Source organism: Sus scrofa, chromosome 1, assembly GCF_054392235.1.
Source record: "Sus scrofa isolate SSC_HxYL_T2T_F1_AM1 chromosome 1, Sscrofa_HxYL_maternal_Yorkshire_Landrace_v2.0, whole genome shotgun sequence".
Taxonomy (NCBI): Eukaryota; Metazoa; Chordata; class Mammalia; order Artiodactyla; family Suidae; genus Sus; species Sus scrofa.
The window spans coordinates 8,101,325-8,115,150 of record NC_139383.1 but is presented as its reverse complement, the minus strand read 5'-3'; the positions used below and the strand labels follow the sequence as shown (position 1 = coordinate 8,115,150).

The following is a 13,826-nucleotide window of genomic DNA, read 5'->3' as shown; positions in this document are numbered from 1 at the left end:
CCCACTGAACATTTTATCAGTGGATTCCCTACCTCAGGTGTGGGGTGTGGCCTTATTGTCTATAATGATTACATGAGGGGTAGCTCCGTTCCGAGCAATTATAGGAATTAAAGGATTTGAACCTGCTTGTCAGATGCTGTTTGGTTTCTAGATGGGAGGTTGGCTGTACATCCAGATTAAAGTATTTGTTCATTCCTCTGACATGTGTTGAGCTCTGTGTGCCAGCACTTTGGTGAAGGGTATCTGGCTAAAGTCAGTCACCTTGACCTTGGAAAATTGTGATGGAGCAACTACAAAGGAAGACGGGTTGATGGCATTCTCACAACTTCTCTCTCTCCCTCTCTCTCATCTACCATCCGTTTCCCATCCTTTGTCTTTTCCTGGCTGGAGAATGTCATGAAGTCACTGTACTTTCTTTTATTTTTATTTTTTGCTTTTTATGGTCGTATTCATAACATATGGACGTTCCCAGGCTAGGGGTCGAATTGGAGCTGCAGCAACAACGCCATAGCCATGGCCAAGCCAGATCCTTAACCTGCCGAACGGGGCCAGGGATTGAACCCGCCTCGTCATGGATACTAGTTGGGTGCATAACCCACTGAGCCACAGCGGGAACTCCTCTTTGTTGGAAAAGAAAACAAATCAAAAGAAAATATAAACACCACCTGGGATCCATTCTTCTGAATCACAGTCTTAAGCTTGAGTTCTCCATGGGGACTGTGTCGTTTGGGGATCACTTTTCCCATCGATTCATGGTGTTCATGGGTCCTGAACTTTCCTTCTCTTGGTCTGAGAAGTGCCCCTTGGCAGAGCTCCCTCTCCAGGAACGTTTGGCCGCTGCGCGTGGCCCGAATCATTAGGGATGGTTGATGAGTCTGAACCTAGATAGTGAGTTGTGTCCTGAACAGTTCAGTGGGGAACTCACATGCCTCTGTCACACCGGAGTAGGGACGTGGGTCTGGGGTGGTTAGGCCACAGCTGTGCCTGTAGAAGCCACCGATTGTACTGGTAGGTGAGGCGTCGCTCACCTCACCCTCCCTTCCCCAGAGCCGACCTGGGGAGGGTCAATCTTACTTCTTTGGAGCCCAGGCCAGTTTTTTGGGATTTTTTTTGTCTTTTCTAGGACTGTAGTCATGGCATATGGAGGTTCCCAGGCTAGGGGTCTAATCGGAGCTGTAGCCACCGGCCTATGCCACAGCCACAGCAACACGGGATCCGAGCCCCGTCTGCAACCTACACCACAGCTCACAGCAACGCTGTATTCCTAATGCACTGGGGAGTGAGGCCAGGGATCGAACCTGCAACCTCATAGTTCCTAGTTGGATTTGTTAACCACTGAGCCACGACGGGAACTCCTCCAGGCCAGTTTTTTCATAGCCTTTGGGTCTCTCGGAGAGAGGGGTTCTCGAGGCAGGCGATGAGTCCTTGCCCAGACCTGTGCCCCAGGCCTTCAGGGGCTGGGGGAGTGTGAGTTCTTCTCTGGACTCTAGCGTTCATCTCAAGCTCTTCCCACCGGCATCTCAGAGCTGAAAGAGGACATTGGGAGTTGGCAGGATCAGCAACTAAATGGTTTCTCCTGGAGTAAAAGTAAAGTGACCAGGTGGCTGCCAGCGGACTGAGTCTGGCCAGCTGGTGTGTGTGTGTGTGTGTGTGTGTGTGTGTGTGTGTGTGTGTGTGTGTGTGTGTGTGTGTGTGTGTGTTTGTGTGTTTCTTCATGAAGTGTCTTAAAAAGCTTAAGTGAATTAGTACAAAATTGGGAGATCTCACACACACACACAAATCAAGATTTCTGGCTTCCTAGAAACCCTTCCTACCGCCCCTGAATATCCGAGCATCTAGGTCCAGAATTCCAGTTGTCGACAAGCGCCTGGAACCAAACTTTTGGACAGAGTGTACACCCCTTACTCTGGCTTCGTTATGGGCCTAAGCCTCCCGCTCCTGGGAGGTGAGACCCCCAGTCGACCTCATTAGGCTGAACCATCCGACCGTCTTTCCCTTCAGTCCACCAGCCATCGAAGCGAGTACCGAGCATGTGGTCAGGACCCCTGCCCAGAGCGGTGCCAGGGGGGGAATGTGGGGAAGGCACAGTGAGGTTTTGTGCCCTGTCCACTAGGGCAAGTGAGCCCTGCAGGTGCTGGTCAGGCTGGGCTGACCCGGGGGTGTAGCTCTGGGCTCAGCTTCCCAAGGGCATTTATCAGCCTGAAGGATCCCTGGAGGCCACTCTGCAGATGCTCCAGAGACAGACACTGCCGAGCCATTGGGATCTTGGAATCTATCCTTGAGCGGATGCAGCTGTGCACCTGGATCCTTCAACCACCCTGGCGTCCTGGGGGCCTCTTGAGACAGACCTGGAGTTTGGCCCTCAGACCCGAGTCAGAACACCGTGGGCTGACGGTGCCTTATTTTTCATTTGCAAACAGACCAATCGAGGTCTCGTGGGAGCCACAGCAGGGAAATGTCTAGCTTGGCGATTCATTATCAGGCATCTGAAATGTCATCAAAGTACCATTTTGTCCCTCAGTAGCTGGTAAAATATTCTTGAGTCTGGATGAGGTTCACTGGTCTGAACCGTGGCAAAGACTCTGTCGTGGTATGAAGTCGCCTGAGTCATAGCAGATGCCGCTGGCGGCTTCTTCTGTCTGAAGCACCTTCCCATGTGTCTCCATTCAAAGGCAGCCTTGAGTGGGGGGAGAGGGGAAGGACACGGACAGGAAATTCTTTCCACTTAATCTAAAATCCCTCAGGCTGCCGCTGGAGCTCGCATCGTCTTCACTTTGCCTTCTGCGGAGATGAGAAGAGGGCTTGTCCCAGCCCCAGCCTGTCGCGCATGCTCTGTGAGGTCCCTCCCCACCATCCCTGGTACCCGACCGTGTAATTCCTGTGATATCGACTTTGGGGTTGTCTTTCTTCTCTTTGGAGAAGCCATTCATGGGATGCACAGCTTTAGACACTGTATCCCGTGTCATCTTCGTTGATGAGAACACTGAAGGCTCTTAGAGAAGGGTTCTGGGCTTCACTTACCCAGCCAAGAATGATCTGTTCTAAGAGCCCCTAAAAATAAGTAAGGAACCGCTATGTCATCTTTCAACGTTACGCTACCAGAATGCACATCCTGAAGCACAGAGCCCCGAGGGCAGTCTGCAGACCCTGAAACCAGTTTCACCCGCTTGCTGCCTTGACTTCCCCCTTAAGGGACGGACTTATAAGCCCCGCAAGATGATGATCAGGAATAGAACCACGCTGCCGTGTTTCTAGCCCCCAGAATAAGTCTTCTGTCAAGGAATTCAAGTTCATGCAGACTTCCTGTCCTCTTCCTCCAGTTCTTTCTGAGCCAGGCGTTGGTGAGGGTCGCCAGGCAGCCTCCGTAATGCCATCCATCTTAAACGTCAAAGTGGATGAGAACCTAGGGAATGAAAAGATCTTAATTAAGTCACCGCGATATTTTGTTCACCTGGCCCGATGTGTGTGCCCTGGGGAGTTGGGTGGGCAGGGGGGTCACAGTTTAAGCCCCGTGGAGAACCCGACCTTCAAGGAGAGTGATCGTAGGCCGCCCGGAAGGGCTGATTCAGGGTCCCCCAGAAGGCATTTATGCTCAAAAATGACCTTCGTTAGGTAACTCTCCAAGGCCTAAACTGTTACTAATAGAAAGGGGTTCCATGGAGTTCCCGTCATGGCGCAGTGGTTAACGAATCCGACTAGGAATCATGAGGTTGCGGGTTCGATCCCTGGCCTTGCTCAGTGAGTTAAGGATCTGGCGTTGCCAAGAGCTGTGGTGTAAGTTGCAGACGAGGCTCGCGTCTGGCGTTGCTGTGGTTCTGGCCTCAGCCGGTGGCCATAGCTCTGATTGGACCCCTAGCCTGGGAACCTCCATGTACTGCAGAAGCAGCCCTAGAAAAGGCAAAAAGAAAAAACCAAGAAAAAAAGAAAAAGAAAAAAGAAGAAGAAAGTGGTTCCTTTGGCCTAATAAGATCTTGTTATAAGAATGCAGATGTCATTCACTTACTCGGTTCCTTCCAGAGAAAGGAGAGGGTGGGGCAGGCAGCCCCTGAGGCGGCCTCTCGTGGCTGAAGAGCACCCCCTAGAGGGGGAAATGGAACAGGAAGGTGGGAAAGTGAACGCAGCTACGGAGGCTTCGCGATTGGCTTTAGGATACTCCTGGCCTCTGAAATGAACTTTCCCTGGATATGGTCACTGGTCATTTATGAGCAGGGACAGATTCCGAGGGTCTGTGAGCTGTGGGAAGAGCCAGGCTTTGGAGTTGGACTCAGCAGGAGGTGCATTCATTTCCCCTGGGGTACAGCTGTGTGACTCTGGGCAGTTCTCCTAACCTCTCTGTTCCAGGCCTTGCTTTCTTCTTCTGCAGCATGGAAGGAGGAAATAACCTCTCAGGCTTGTGTGTGTGAAGAGCACCTCACATAGCGTTAAGCTCAAGGTGAAGGGCAGAGGGGGGCAGGTGCTAGGAGCCCAGTAAGGCCCCTCTTCCTGTCCATTTCCCTCTCCCAGTTTTCATGCTTTAGGGTGGTTTTGCACCATATGGCCTTTTTCTTAGCGTGCAAATAGTTACCACGTTGAGACACACTAGTGGTGCTTGATCATTGGCAAGAGGCGAACACACACTCCTGTGTAGACACACTTGGACGCTGATGAAGTAAGCAGGCTGCAAGGCCGTGCGTTAGGTCTGGGGGACCCTTGGGGTCTGCCTCCCACCCTTCATTTTCCTCCTCTTACTGCAGCTGTCTGGGGTTTTGTATGTCCCTGCTTTTGCTGGCCCGATGCAACCATTTGAGAGCAGTTCCCACGTGACTTAGAAATTATTCCACACTGTGTCCCAGGACAGACGTAAGGCACAGCAGAGAAAGGCCACGAGCACATTATTGATAAATTGATCCTCTTTTTGGATGTCCGTAGTGAGCATAAAGCATCTTCAGGCCTAGACGGCTGTGGATGGATTGAATCACGTGTGCCCAGCAGAAAAGGGGCGGGTGTTTGGGCTTCATGCGTCTCACAGGGTCGAGCTTTCCTGAATCGGGACTTGGAATTGAGCTGGAAAGAAAAGGGTAATTCACATGCTCCCTGGTGTGCGTCCTTCCCCGGGAGAATCACCCGGCGTGGCCGTCTGGACGGGGTCTCGGAACCCTCGCTTTGTGTCCACCCACCTTTTTTTGGTCAGGATGACCTCGTGGATCCCTGGGAGTGACTGCTGCTGTTGCGGGAAATGGGGAGCAGAGCTAGAAAAGGACAATCAGACATGTGGCAGAGAAGGACGGGAGGCTTCTGGAGGGAAGCCTTGGGAGGGATAAAGGAGACCGAGGGATGGAAACCCCAGTCCTCCAGCAAAGAGCATCCTGGGAAGTTTCTCAGAGGCGGGGGGTGGGGTGGATGGGGGGGTGGTCAGTGAGAATTAGGGAAGGGGCGCCACGACTGCTAACCTTCAATATCCAGAAGCTCGCCATCCTGCCACCTTTATGGTCTCCTCAACTCAGCGTTTCCCAGATGGCGTTGGATTCTCGTCTGTGATTCCACCCACCGTGGGTTTATAGGCCCTCACCTCTGCGCCTGGGGAGGGAATGCTTTGTGGGGTTTGGCCTGCGCTCATCCTCTGACCGACACTGTGTCTTTGTCCCCAAAGTGGACATTCTTTCTCTAGTGCCTTCCAAATTGTTTTGTTCATACTCTATTTTCATTCCTTGAATTTCTTTTCTTTTCTTTTTTGCCACACTTGCAGCATGTGGAAGTTCCCAAACCAGGGATCAAACCCATGCCACAGCAGTGACGGCGCCGGATCCTTACCCGCTAGGCCACCAGGGACCTCCTCCTCGACCGTCTTTAGTGGGGTCCGCCCAGGAGTGCTCTCGTTTTCTTGTCATTTTACTCCTGAGGCAGCAGGGCAGTTGGGGAAGGAATACAAGCTGTATGTTAGAATCAGCCTGCTTTATTTTGTTCAGAGTCTTCAGTGTTAAATTCATGTACTAACCAATCTATGTGTTATCACAAAACACCCCCCCCTTTGCTTTCTTCCTCTGTAAGACTTCAAATTCTTTTTTCTTAATATTACTAAGTTTAAAGAGTTCTGGATTTTTTTTAGATTCCTGTTTTGCCCCCAAGAATGCCTTGCATCTTTGAATAATCAGTTTCAGATCCAGTTTGTCCCCAGACTGACTGTCGTGTGAATATTTGGCACGTATTTATATTATGTTGCATTGCAATCGAAGTTATACCATGAGCTGAGACAATTTGTTTGGCAAAATGTTATGTTTCCTTTCGGTTATTTTTTGAACATCAGGAATACTCTTTTGGAACTTCCTAACTGCAGGTAAAAATGCAATTGTGCGTCTTAATAATTTGTCTCTCTTCTTCTGGGGCAAATACGGAAGCATTTCAGTTAGCTACCTGCAGATGCCTTCTTTGCCCCCTTTTCAAAATGTTGACAGTCTTGGTTTGTTTTCTTTGTGGAAACGAATGCTTCTGTTATTTCACATTGGATACACTGGATAGTCCTCCTTATCATGAGAGTTTTATGTCACTCGTCTCGGAATTGTTTTAAAGATTGTCTAGCTGTAGCAATGCACAATACTAAGCATTGATTTAATACATGAATATGCTTCTGGAGAGTATGTCGAATTACCACGTTGTTGATCTTGCACTAGCATAGCAACGTGATCAAGTCAGAGAAGGCCTAGACTTTGTTTGGATTTGCTTCCCTGTTGGTTTAAATTGGCCGCCCCTAGTTATCCGAGAGACATCAAAGCTTGTGGGTTTGGTGTGTTTGTTTTGCTGTCACTGGGATGATGTCCAAACATGATGGTACTTAAAGTCTTTAGGACCAGACAGACTAAAAGTCGTTTGCTCTTTTGCTAACAATATCAGAGAACGTTGGAAAAACAATTCGTCTTCCCGACCTGCCATTCCCGTTAAGTTGATAGTTGCGCTGTTTACATAGCTGATCACCCACTGAAGCCAAGGCACGTGAAACTGCTGTCCACTAAAATGGGCCTGAAAGTCACGTGGGACCCACCCAAAGATGCTACCAGTAGACCCGTGGAGCATTACAACATTGCCTATGGGAAGTCACTGAAAAGTCTTAAATACATCAAGGTGAATGCGGAGACACACTCCTTCCTTATTGAGGATGTGGGTAAGTGACACTCTGATCTTGTTCCCCGGGGAGAACTAAGGGTACCCTTCCATTCTCCTGCCATTCTCAGGGTGCCCGTGTGTGAGACAGAATGTAGCCAGGCTCAAGGTACCGCGGTGGGTCTTTGGGGATGGGTAGCCAAGGTCAAGAGGCTGTTAAGCAGCAGCTTTCCTCTCACCCATGGGCTTCCCCATCCTGCGTTTGAACTCCACTATTCCTGGATCTCTCTCCAAATTGATGTAGGAAGCGATTTTTAGTTTCTGGATGTGCTTTTGGAAAATACATGGAACCTTTTTTAGCTCCTAGAAACTTGACTGTTGGACAAGTTTGTAACCTAATTAGGGATTACTCAAGTACTGTGTCCCTGTAGGGGTGTGTGCTGTGTCATGCTTTGCCACATCTGGTTCAAAGATGTAACATTTCTCCCAGTTCTGGAAGTTTGGGGGTATTTAAAATTTTGCCTCAATTATTGTTTGATAAGTGCAGGTGTAGGTGGTTTTGAACTTAGGCTTTGAGCTGCCTCCAGTGGATCCTCTATTGTCTGTTTTTTTTTTGTTTTTTGTTTTTGTTTTTAATGGCCTCAGTGGCCCAAAACCCCATTTACTCTACAATCATCTCATGGTCCAACCTTAAGATGGATGATAAGGAAGTAGCAGCAGTCAGCCTCTGGGACAGCCGGGTCTGCTCTGGCCACGTTGGCATTCTGCTGCCTTCCTTTAATGGGTCAAAACCAACTCATGACTCCTCAGTTTCCTGGCCACTGTCCACCAGACTCACTCCTTGTCCACCTCCTGCACTGAGCTGTTAGGCTCTCTGGGTCTCAGAGGAGAGGGTGCACAGAAGGGAGACAGAATCTCTTCCTCATGATTCCAGCTAAACATACGCTTCCCTGAATCTCCTCCACGTCCCTAGGGCCCCGCAGAACCTACTGTGAGGTTAAACGGGGGTTCTATCGGACCAAAGGCACGAGCAGGGTCGCATTGGCTTGCTCAAACCTGGGGTTGCTGCAATTGCTGCAGAGAATAAAAACATGCAAAAAGAGAGGCCTAGAATTCACGGAAAACAGAGTCTCCCAAGCAAGTTTCTGATGAGTTGACCGAACAGAAGCAGAGACATGTGGATTGCATTTGTTTGAAATGTGGATACATCTGGAATAAAGAGAGAAAGTACCCAGAGAAGCATCGTTTTGCTTTTGGTCTGAACCTAGAACATTCCCCAGTTAGTCCAGCAGGTTGTGCCAAACCCTATACGCCACCAGGCCCTGCCATAGTCGGACAGGAGGCAGACCAGGCTTGAGCACAGCAGGGGTCCCAGATGTGTCACTCTTCCTGGACCTCTGGCTTGAGAACTGAAGTTTTGTCCAAGGAACGCTCCTCATTTTGAGACATGCAATCATTCATTATTGCCTTTGACAGCGCTCTTACCTCTCCAACCTTCGGCCCCTCAAATGCCCACCAGCTTTCATCTCTTCAAGGAATTGGCACCTTCGCATCCCTTTCACAGGATCATAATGCATGTTGAGGAAAAGCAGCCCTGCGAGAGTTTCGCTTTGCAAAGCTATGGGTTCAGGGCACACCCCCTTGGTAATGTGGCAACTGGGTTTCCTTTTGCAACCCAACCAATTCCAGATCTCAGCCAAAGCGACCTTTGCAATTTGACCTTGACCCCTAGGGGCAAGTCAAAAAGTGAAGCCCAGGTTTTTTTTGTTTTTGTTTTTGTTTTTGTTTTTTTTTTTTGAGATAAGCATTTCCAAGATTACAGGAAGTGTCTTTCTAGGTTTTTGTTGAACGAAAGAGTCAAAAGCAATGAGCACAATGGAAACCTTTCTTGCGAAAAGAAGAAAATTACGTGAAGCTTGATTTCTTGCCTTGAAGATTTCTCCTGTGCTAAATTTTCTGAGACACATTGAAATTTTCTGACTACCTTTTGGAGGTTTCCACTTGGAATTTCCATTGGGAAATGTTTGTAGTTCTCAACCCTATAGGTTAAAACAGCTGTTTGGTAGAGAGTGCATTTCTGTTTCCTGCACTGACTTCCAATGAAAAAAACTCCAAAGCCTTTTTTTGTTGACTGCTCAGAAATCCAGGTTTAGTACACATCTCATGTACTTTGTACTAAATAAATTTTGTGTTCTTTGGGTCAGGGGTGTTTGAGTTGCCCGAGAGGAACGTTAGTGATTTTGATGAAAGAAATGACAGACCAGCTATCGTTAGACATGTCCCTTAATTCGGATTTTTATCTTTGGTCATAACTGGTGTAAGAAGACAGTGACTTAAACTGTCCTTCTTGGAGATTTGAAATGGTGGCTTGATGTAAACCGTATGTTTCAGAGCCGGGGGTAGTGTACTTTGTGCTGGTTACTGCAGAAAACAGCAAAGGAGTGAGCCGTCCAGTGTACAGAGCTGAAAGCCTGCCTGGTAAGTCGTCTCTAGAATTGGAGGCTTTATTTTGTTACTTAGACTGGGAGCATCTTCTCTTTGCTTCTTCAGGTCAATTAAAATTTAGCATTATTAAAGAGCTCCTGAAGGAGAAATTTTCAAGGCTCGTAGAGCCAGCTGAAAGGTTGAAAACTAGGAAAGATGTATGCCTGCTTTTAAAGTAATGGTGGTGTAGCTTCTTAGTATTTTGTCTTAAATTGTGGCGTAGTCGCTGGAGTAAACCATGTGTAAAAGCCCAGCGATACGTGTGGTTCCTACAGTCGAGGTGCCTCGTCACGGAGCACATCTTTGCGATGACTGTCGAGAGGATCATTGAAATAACGTTAGGGATGCACTGAAATAGTCCCCCCTTCTAACTATCAGGTTGCATTTTCCTAATTTAGGAGGTGAATGGATCAAGATTGATGGTTTTCCCATTAAGGGTCCAGGACCATTTAATGAAACCGTCCCAGGTACTTTGTGCTCATCGGGTTCATGTCTCCACTGAAGCACCGTCTCGAAAGAGGGCTGTGCTTCTGTCACACACATGCGCTCACAAACCTTCATGTAGTTCCCATCGCTGCACTAACCCACGTGCCGCACAGTGTTGGTCCATCTGCACTGCACCTGATGGGCCAGACTGTAGCCGGTGTTTCTCATTTCTCACCGCTCTTTCATGTGCTGGTTGTGGGGGGGTGTCCGCGTCTACATCTGGGGGTGCCGTTGCACTGTTAACAGGCAAATATGGTGGTGGAGATGGCAGACCTGGCCCGAGGAGGGGATGTGCGGCTCTCCTACCCGTGGAGGCAGGGACGCATGGGGCCCCCCAAACCGTGGCTTTTATTGGCTAATATGCGGCATCAAGGCCTCTCTCTTTTCTTATCCGTGGGGTATTTTGTGATACGTTCTTAGATAACCTGCCTTCCATCTCTGCTCCATATTTGTATCTTACGTGTTTCCTCATTTGGATGCTCATGTTGTCTGGTCATGTGTTTTACGTGTTGAGAAAAGTGTTGACATTTCTTGTGGGTTTCTTGAATATATTTGATTCCTGGTTAAAAATAATGCAAAGCGGAAGCTGTTATTTTAGAGCGTGGGTGGGTGATAGTCCACAGGCGGTGGGGCAAGGAGCAAGGCTTTTAAGTACACCCGCCTGGTGTTATTGTCGGGAGCAAGGTGAGTATATGGAAAGCCACGGCCATCGACTCCTTCTCAGGTTAGAGTTGCTGCGTGTAGGCAGGTTCCGAAGTCCCCTGGATATGGAAAAGGAGCGGAAGAGCAGAACCAGCAGGAAAAGAAACGGGATTTCTTGGAAAGGGGAGGTGTCCTTGTTCAAATACGTTGGCTTGGAGGGGATGTGGTGGAAACGTCTTCTAGGTGGTTGGGGATGAGGGCCTGGGGAGTTGGAGGAGAGAAGCGAGAGGTGGACACGGGTTTAGACATCACGCTACAGAGCGAGAGCTGAGGTCAGGAGAGCGGCCAGTGGGTGAGCCTTAGGAGAGACAAGGGCAGAAGCCAAGGACAGTGAAATCATTGACAGTAAAACAGTCAAGAAGGTAGTACACCTAGAAAACGTGCGAAAAAGGGAAGGATGTTTATTTCGGAGGTTGTCTGCCCGGAAAGACAAACATGTTAACGTTCGCAGGCACACGTAAACCTCTTCCTGCCAGATGGACCGCGCCTCGTGTCTGAATCTTATACTTTGTGTTTTAAATAACCATGTTGTTTTTTATCATCTTCCTGGTAAAGTTTTCTGAGTGATAGTTTCAGAACAAGTAATTTTTTAAGTAGTTAATTTGCCATGCCTTCGTGAATTGGAATGTGTGTGCACATGCGTGTGTGTATGTGTGTGTGTGTGTGTGTCCTTTCTGAGTAAGTACATGTTACAGAAACTCTGGGAATTGGGAATCACAGTCATGCCCAAGCTCTCTATTGGCTTTCTGGACTGTGAAATCCTTTAACTTCTCTCTGCAGGAGCCTCTGTGGGCTCTAGTTGCCAAAGAAAGCTCTGCTATGATACATATAACATGGTACTCGTCAGAAATCATGTTAAAAAATCCTGGAAGAAACTGCTAGCTGAGACCTTTTGCAGCATATGGTGTAAAACAGGACTTTCAAAAATGCACATCCGGAGTGCATGGGTCACAGTGCTCCAGGAAAACTGCATTTCATTCTTAATGCAAATAGTAAAACTGCTTGAAGAGAAATTATCAATAAGTGATCAACCTGCATCTGTACCTTCTCCCCCTTCCCCCCGACCCCCCGTAGCATATGGAGGTTCTCAGGCTAGGGGTTGCATCAGAGGTGTATACCACAGAGGTGTGGTATAGGTACCACCCTATACCACAGCCACAGCAATGCGGGATTCCACTGAGCGAGGCCAGGGATCGAACCCACAACCTCCTGGTTCCTAGTCAGATTCATTTCCGCTGCATCACCACGGGAACTCTGGGCGTCTGTACCTTTTCAAATAAGGTCTGGAAGATGTGCCATGCCATTGTTCTGAGGAATGGTTAATATATGCTGATCCTGTTCAGCAAAAGAAGTACTACTGTGAATTCTAGGCGTCTTCATTCAGAGGAAGGGCCTTGACCTAGAAACGCAGACATTAGCATCTGCACCTGGTGTGAGGCCCCCAGGGTTGGCTCTAGTGCTTTGACCTGGTAATACCGCACCATCTTTGCCTATTTATTTGAAAGGGGAGGAAAATTCAGTCTTTGCTTCTGCTGGAAGCAGTGGTTTCAGTTGGCATTTCAGACCTCCGTGGCTGTCTGAAGTCCATGCTGACCTCCTTGTCTTGGCCAAAAAATAGGACTTGAGTTTTTTAATTTATTCATTTGGTAGCTGTGGTTTTCCAGGCACAATTCTGGGTGCCAAAGACACGGTAGTGAATAAGGTAGACAAGGACGTGCCTTCTCGAAGGCTGTATTCTAAGGCGAACAAAAGGCAGTAAACGTGTCAAAACGCCATGCATGTGACCTGTGTCCGTAACTTAGGAAGAAAGGCGGTAACCAACTCTTGCCAACGGGTTCCCTTCAAGAAGAGGAATGTATTTCCTCCCAGGTCCAGGGGCTAGAAGTCCAGGACTGGGGTTTCAGGAGGTCTGATTTCTCCCGGGCTCTTTCTCTTCGGTTCACCTTTCCTCTGGGGCCTCCTCTGTGTCTTTGGGCCTCCAGATGCCCAGTTCTTCTAAGGACACCATCAGAAGGGGTCAGGGCCACCTTAGGAACCTCATTTTAACTGAATCACCTCTCCACAGGCACCATCTCCAGCCCACAGTCACATTCTGAGATAACGGGGGCGGGGAGGGGGTCTGCAACATACAAATTTGTGTGGGGAGACACAGAATTGAGCCATTTAGCCTGTAACATAATCCTAAATCCTCGGAAAAGCAAAGAGCCCTGCGATATGGAAGAGGCAGGGTCCGGGAGCCGGTGAGGTGCTGCTAAGACGGGGGCAGCAGCCTAAGGCCCCATGGGGACTGTCCGTGCAGCCACACGAGGCGGGGGACATGCAGGAAGTCCTGGGGGCGGACAGGACTGGAGTGATTCTCAGACGGGTCCCTCCTGCAGATGTGAGCGCTCCGAGGACTCAGGAAATGGTAGAGCCAAGCAGAAGTGCAGCTCTAGGGTGGATGCTTTGGCTTCCTCTTTGGGCAGCTCCTCTCACAGCTTTTTGTTAGAAAGTGCTGGTAGTATTTAAATGTAAAATCTCTCCTGTTGCGATGTAAACCCGTATTTCTCTTCCCCCTTCCCCCCTCCCCTGCTCCTTTTTTTTTTTTTGGTCCCCAGGGAAGGGGTGTCTCAGGTCCCTTCATATATTGGAATCCTATTCTTTAGCTTCTCTGCAGACTTTTCTGAAGTTGTTTTAGTTTTTTTTCTGGGACTCGATCTGCAGAGCCAGGCCCGGGGGTCAGGACCACCGCCTACCTCTCCTTCCAGCCTCTCAGGGATGCAGAGGGGCGCTAACCTGCTCTCACGGAGCTCTTCATCTGGGAAATGTTAGCTCTCAGTGGGAATCACATGTATTTTTAATGAAGCTGTGGTTTCCTAAGAAATCTAGTCCTTTGTGCTTTTTTCCTTAAGCTATGAAACCCAAACTAGACATAGCGCTGAAATACAAGTCTGATTTATGCCTTATCCTTTCTTTTTTTTTTCTTTTTAGGGCTGCACCTGCGGTATAGGGAGGTTCCCAGGCCAGGGTTGAATCAGAGCTATAGCTGCCTGCCTACACCACAGTCACAGCAACACCAGATCCGAGCTGTGTCTGCGACC

The 13,826-nt window shown here is 48.8% G+C and overlaps 1 protein-coding gene across 4 annotated transcripts in view; it reads left to right on the top strand.

Moving 5' to 3' along the window:
• FNDC1 (fibronectin type III domain containing 1) overlaps nucleotides 1-13,826 on the top strand; it is a 100,848-nt gene that overhangs the window by 19,039 nt on the left and 67,983 nt on the right. For 2 of the 4 annotated variants that reach the window (XM_085022163.1, XM_085022152.1), the window contains exons 2-4: nucleotides 6,868-7,135; nucleotides 9,466-9,552; nucleotides 9,957-10,025. The exons of 1 other annotated variant lie outside the window; for it this stretch is intronic. In XM_085022163.1, coding sequence (XP_084878289.1) covers nucleotides 6,988-7,135; nucleotides 9,466-9,552; nucleotides 9,957-10,025 — 304 coding nt within the window. In that variant the 5' untranslated portion in view covers nucleotides 6,868-6,987. The remainder of the gene's footprint in view (nucleotides 1-6,867; nucleotides 7,136-9,465; nucleotides 9,553-9,956; nucleotides 10,026-13,826) is intronic. One more of the 4 variants, XM_005659118.4, reaches the window with a different exon arrangement.